At 52.4% G+C, this 6,353-nt stretch overlaps 1 protein-coding gene across 1 annotated transcript; it reads left to right on the forward strand.

Moving 5' to 3' along the window:
* Positions 1–2,660: 2,660 nt before the first annotated feature.
* TMEM253 (transmembrane protein 253) lies at positions 2,661–4,838 on the forward strand. The gene is made up of 6 exons (XM_007104792.3): positions 2,661–2,768; positions 3,095–3,205; positions 3,298–3,354; positions 3,636–3,746; positions 3,862–4,008; positions 4,357–4,838. Exons 1-6 carry the CDS (start codon positions 2,661–2,663, stop codon positions 4,435–4,437), a joined length of 615 nt encoding a protein of 204 aa, XP_007104854.1. The 3' UTR covers positions 4,438–4,838.
* The last annotated feature ends 1,515 nt before the right edge of the window (positions 4,839–6,353 follow it).

Genomic DNA, 6,353 nt, shown 5'->3' on the forward strand with positions numbered 1-6,353 from the left:
TTACGTGGGGCCGGGGGAGATGCGCCGGGCCCCGGCCCCCCCGCCCCCGGCCCGGCCCCCGCCCCCTCCCCGGTCCCCCGCCCCCGGCCCTGGCCCGCATTGTGTGCGGCGGGAGGCGGCCCGGCCATTAGCATGCGGGGGGCGGCGCGGCGGGGCTGGGAGCCGCGCGGGAGCGAGAGCGGGAGCGGGGCTCTGGCTCCGGGGACAGGGAGCTGGGGACCCGGGAGCCGCGAGAGGCGGCCGCCAGGGGCGGGGTGCGGGCAGTTTGGAGACTGGGGGCGCTGTCGGAGGGAAGGAGGGAGGGAGCGGGGGTGGGGCGCACGGATGATTCCAACAGGAGACTGGAAGAGATTTTGAAAGGTCATCTCGTCCTTCCCCCAGCCTCCAAGCGGACTGCCCCTCCCACCCTAAACCCGGACATACCAGGGAAGGAGCTGGCTCTGCCGCTCTTTCTGCCCCAACATGCACAGACTCGGGAAGTTCTTCCTGGGGTTTTATCTCAAAGCCTCTCCCTTACAATTTCTGTCTCTCTTTTGGGGGAGGAGGAGGGGCGATTATAGAGATAGTTAATGTCTGCCGTATAAGAAACATTATTAAAGTTACTCTCCGGTCCTTTCTCTTCTTGATAAACAATTCCTGCTCCTTCCTCTCGAATTCTATTTTTCCATTCCTTAAGTCACTTTAATGGCTCTTCAATACAACAAATATTTACTGAGTGTTTACTAAGTACCAGGCACCTATGTTCAGCGCCGTGGGGAATGAACACATGAGGGGAATGTAGTACCCTCCCTGGAGGAGATTGTAATCCAGACAGGGACTACAAATTTCTAAGTAGGATACTTAGATTTAATCAATATTTACTGAATGCCTGTTCACATATTTAATAGTATATAATCTTTCCAATAACACTGTGAAATATAATTGGTCTGCATTTACAGGTAAGGGAAATGAGGCTAAAAGAGTCGCTTTCCACTGGCCTACCAGCTCAGGGATACTCAGCCCAACATCTCACATTCTATCAGGCCATTGCCACAAAATAAAATTAATGTACATAAGGATCGAGGAGGGGGTAGACACACAACAGTTCTCAGGATCCCTTTAAATGTGATTTCCACTCCCCAGGAAAGAAGAGTGGGCACAGTGTTCCAGTGAGTGTTGGCCCAGCACTGAGCAGGGCAGAAGTGGCTTACAAAGGCCACTTGCCTCCCAGGACCCTGCCTCCTGGTACTAACTCCTGGGGGTCCTCTGGCTCAGTCGTCTTCTGTCATCAATAATAATAATAGCCACATTTATTGAGCATGTATGTGCCAGGTGCTGGACTGAGTTGGTTCATATGCATTTTCTCTTTTAATACTTAAGGCAATCTCTTGAGATTGGTATTCCCTTTATTGATAAGGAAACAGCGAGATTAAATACCTTGCCCAAGGTCACCCAGGTAGATCTGGGCTTTGAACATAGGTCTGATTGCCCCCAGACCTCAGGCTCTGCACCAAGATGGACTTTTCCTATTTTTGATGTACAGAATATATATTTGGGCCCATGTGATTCTGCTTCTTATTGTATGAATAAATGACCCCAGCTTAGCTTCTGAATAAGCCCTGTAGTATATGAGGTACATCAGTATGACCTCATGAGCACCATTAATGGTTATTATGCACCTACCCTGAGCCAACAACCCTTCACAGTCATATTATTATCCCCCTTTCAATCACTCAGTTTCAACAAACTGAGGTTCATACTGGTAGACTAATGTATCCAAGGCCACACAGCTCGGAGAGTGGCAGAGCTTGCCCGGCTGCAAGGCAACTTCTGTCCCTCAAAAATATTAAATGTTGCAATAGTGTCCTTCCCGAGACGGACCATTTAAGGACCATCTTCTGTACATGTCTAGCTGCAGGTTATCACTGAGTCAAAAGCAATCCCTACTATAAATAGAGCTCTCCATCCACTTAGTCAGTGTCCGATCCAGAGTAAATCCTTCAAGAAAGGAATGAGAGAGGAGAAACTGTCCAGAAAGTGAGAGACAGGACACCAGGTCTTGGCTGGTCTTGGGACAAATCTTCAAGCAGTAATGATGGGACTAATTCAGAGAGTAATGTGGGATTTCCCTAGGGAACAGCAAGTAATTTGAGGAGGAAACCCCCTAAAAAAAGGAGAAAGATTAGATGGAAATGGGGGGGAAATTGGGGCCCAGGGTGGTAGTGTCCATGTATAAGGTGAGTGATCAGAAGAGGAACCCAGGATGGGCAGAGATGGGGTCAGTAGGAAACAAGAACAGAATGAGTTAGGGCTGGGTGTCTTGTGGAGTGAACTGAGGCTGGTGTCTACCCAGCACCACTTCCTGGATCCTGAGGCCCTCATAGGGACCTTTGCCCCACCACACCCCAGCCCTGATAGCCTGTCTCTGCCAGGACAAGTTTGTCTTCTGCTCTGAGCTACCAGGCCCTACCAGGAGCTCCAGGGCCAGCTGGGACCCATCCCTTTGGAGCAGCTGCTTCAGACTAGGTAAGTGTGAGGCCCTGAGCCTCAACTCCCTGGATATTGGAAGCAGGCAGAGGGGCAGCCGAAAGAGATGTTGCTGTATGTCCTGTCTCCTGATGGGTGCCATAATGAATTTTTCCCAGGCTAAGAAGCACTGAGCTCTAGTGGTCAAGGGAGCCATGGAGGAGAGAGCTGGTCAACGAGAGCAAGACAGACCCAGCCTTCGTCTGGAAAAGCTACAGCACTGGGCCAGGCACAGGCAGAGTGGGCACCTCTTGGTGCTGGCGGTGAGGCCAGGCTGCCCCACCCCAACTTGTACCCCAATTCAATTCCACCCATGTTTAGTGAGCACCTATCATCTGCCTGAAACTGTGCTAGGCTCTGAGTGGGAGGAGGGTGGAGGAAACATAGAATAAACAATGCAAAACCCTTAATCTCCAAGTAGCTTCCATCATGTGGGGAAAACACATAGTTAAGTAACTGAACTATAACATGAGGCAGAAAAAATTAAATGATATCCCCTTCTTTTATGGCTCTTGGTTGACTACTCTCCACCACTTGGGAGGAAGGAAGGGAATCCCTAACAGTTCTCCTTCAACTACCCTGCATCCAGGTGAGCCAGCTATGGCTGGCAGTGGCTGTGGTGCCCTTTGCTATCTCAGTTGCCTGCCTGAACTCTGCTTGTCACGTGGCCACAGCACTGCCACTTGGGCCTGGCGTACTGGTAAGAACTACCATACGGGAGGGTGGAAGGAAGGTCCTGGGGGCCCCTCCCTAATGGCTCAGCGCTCACTACTTGCCTTTCTCATCATTCAGGGTCTCCTCACTGGGATTGTAACCCTTGAGCTGCGCAGAGCACCCCGTCTTTGGAAGGTGAGAGGGGAAGAGAATGCAGTACTATTCTCCCACCCCCTAAAACACACACACACCTCAGCCCAGGAAGTGGATTTCTAACTGTTGACTAATTGTGTTAGTTATCTGCCCGTGACTGGTCTAAAAGACTGAGGAGGGAAACAAGAAAGTTAGAGGGCTGATGGTCCCATTTGGAGGTGGAAGAATAGGAGCTGAGTTTTGTTTTCAGCTAGGCTACAGGTGGGGCTTGGGGTTGCAGTGAGTCCCCTAGGCTGGGCAGGGCTGAACTAACTCACTGGCAGGTGCACGCCATGATGCTATTCAACACCTTCAATCTGATCTTGGGCTTCATCGTGTTGGTGGTCGAAGTGGTGAAGACAGCCTTGATGTCTGCCCCAACTGTCCCCTCCCAGGTACAAGTGAATAAAGGAGAATGTGGGAGGATGAGGAGGCCAGAGGAGGGGAAAGGGCAGGGGCAAATAGGCGCAGGGTCCCCTGCAGCACACCCTCAGCCCTATCTACCTACAGCTAGCCGGCTTGCTGGTGCTGGAGCTCAGTGCTGAGGCCTTCACCCTAGGGGGAGTGCTGGTCTCAGCATACTCTCTGTTCCTGCTGAGCCAGAGGAAGCCAGGATGCTGCTGGAGCCAGAGTCTGCACTACCAGGAGCTGCAGGAGGTACTGAGGGCAGGGAGGAATCAGCTAGCTAGCAGTTCATTTTTTCACTGGCTATCCTGGTCGATGGTACTTAAGGGAAAACAGTGGGGCAGCAGGGAAAGGAAGGGGTCCTAAACTGAAACTGATTGGTTTTCTGGCTTTGGACATTTCTCCCCTAGTGGTGGGTAAGAGTGAATCGGGTATCTAAATGGGGCCAAAAATGTGGGAGAGCATTAGAAATCTGCATAAATATTGGAAGGGCTATGGGAACACGAGAAAAAAAATGGGAGAGGAGGAAGCTGCATCTGTCTGGAATTCCTCATTTCTCACCCTTACAGTTTGCTTGCCTCACACCTGTCTGGTTTTCAGGGTCTCTCAGAATTAGAGGAAGTTCCTGATTTGGAGACTGGTCCCACGGTGGCTAGCAGAGCAAACAGAACAAATGAGTGAGCTGGCAAGGGGAAGCAGACAGGTGTTGCTTTCCTACCCGGCGGGAGCATTCTCCAGACCCTCCTGCACCCCATCCCACCGAACTCAAACTAGATGGAGTCCCCTGAGACCTACTTGAAGTCTGGTGGAGTGCCTTCAATCTTCACTCAGACTAGGCCCCTTTCTTTTTCCTCCCCTGCTGCGGAAAGCAATACCTAGACCGAGTTTTAAACCACCTCACCGCCCTGAAAATCTGCCCGCCTGCAGGATATCCTTAAATCAACTTTCAGCTAGACTCATTTTCTCCCTTCTATCCTCACCCTCCTTCCCCACTGCCTCCCCATCCTGCTCCACATGTGCTTCATCTCACTATTTCCAAGATTTCCACCTTTCACAATCCCATCCACTAAAAACCCGTACACGCCCACTCTCTGAAATCAATTCACAACGGGTGCTATCGTTCTCTCGCTTCGATCCAGTTCTTTTCTACTCTAGCGGAGACTACAAATCCCAGGATGCCCAGCTACCCTGTGGCCCGCTGGGAAATAAAGAACCTTCCCTCCGCAGTAGGGGCGCTGTGCAGCTGCTAAGTGACGCGAAGCCCTGGAAGTCGGGGCTTAGCTGAGAGTTTCTTCGGACGCGACCACTGGCCCAGCGTGCAGGGAGGAGCCGGACGGGCTATTCTGCGCGGGGGCGCCACCACCCCCACCTCGGTAACGGAGAGCTGATTGTGGATGTATATTCGTACATCCGGCAGCTTCGGAGACGGGCAGGGGCTGAGGGCTGGCCGTCGGCAGAGCTAGGGTTTCCCAGATGCTGTCGCGGTGCCCCCTCCCACAGGGCCCAGGTGCAAAGTCCTGAGACTTGGAGCGCGCGCGAGAAAGGGGTTGGAGATGATGAGTCAGAAGTCCAGGGCACTTCTCATCCCCCTCCCCCGGGGCCTACGCGCCTGAGGAGGACGGGCTGGCTGGGCAGACGGGTGCACTGGGCAGGAAGAGGGAGGGACACGGCGACCCGACCTAAGGTTTCCCGCCTCTTGCGAGCACGGCGGTGTAAGGAGCCCGCGTTGCCGCCACCCTTTCTCTCCAAGGTGGGAGCGGGACTGCGCAGGCTCAGCCTCTCGGCAGCCCAGCCGACCTTTGATCCCAGCTGCGGGGCGGTTGCTGAAGTTCTGGTTTTGCTCAAACCCCACCGTTTATGATCTTTGCAAGTGTGCAAGGATGGCAGGCTGAGGTGGGCTTGAGAAAAGCCCAGGAAAACGGGGGCACCCTGTAGCACCAGCCCGACAGCTTACTAGCGGCTAGAAAAACTAGAAGTTGACCAGAGCTGCAGTACTAAGAGAACTCACCCCAAATTCACATAGTGCCCAGGATGGGTGTGCGCCTCACACTCATTTTTGTTCCCACTTGAGAAGGCTTCTTTCCCTAAAGAATGCTGCTTCTCCGGGCTTAGCCAAGCCCAGGCACCAGTGAGGAAAGAGCGCAGCCTGGCTGCGTTGCCCTGACATTGCAGTGGCGCCAGCAGCAGCTCCTTTCTGTTTGTGACACCTTGGGAGTGGTAATAGTCGCCCTATGACAAGATTGTGTGACTATTAGTGGGTGGGGACAGTTCTGGGATTAGGCTCTGGAATGGTGAAAACAAGATCTGGGCCTCCCCCTTCTCCTCCTCCCAGTCTAAATGCCAGAATAATGGAGAGCTCATCTGTGAAGGACTCAAAATGCTTTCTTCAAAATCAGAAAGTGGTGGTAGCTGAGGAAGCTGGGGGTAAAAATCAGTTCATTCTCACTGTCTTCCACTTAGGAGCAACAGCTTTTAGTGATATGATCAGATGTCTAGAAATTGCATTTTAGTTCTTGGAGAAGTTCAGTCACCACGTAGATGAACCTTGTATCAGGTTAGGTTAGGTTATGCTGTGGTAACAATGCCAAAATCTCAGT

This window comes from Physeter macrocephalus, chromosome 11 (genome assembly GCF_002837175.3).
Source record: "Physeter macrocephalus isolate SW-GA chromosome 11, ASM283717v5, whole genome shotgun sequence".
NCBI classification, from domain to species: Eukaryota; Metazoa; Chordata; class Mammalia; order Artiodactyla; family Physeteridae; genus Physeter; species Physeter macrocephalus.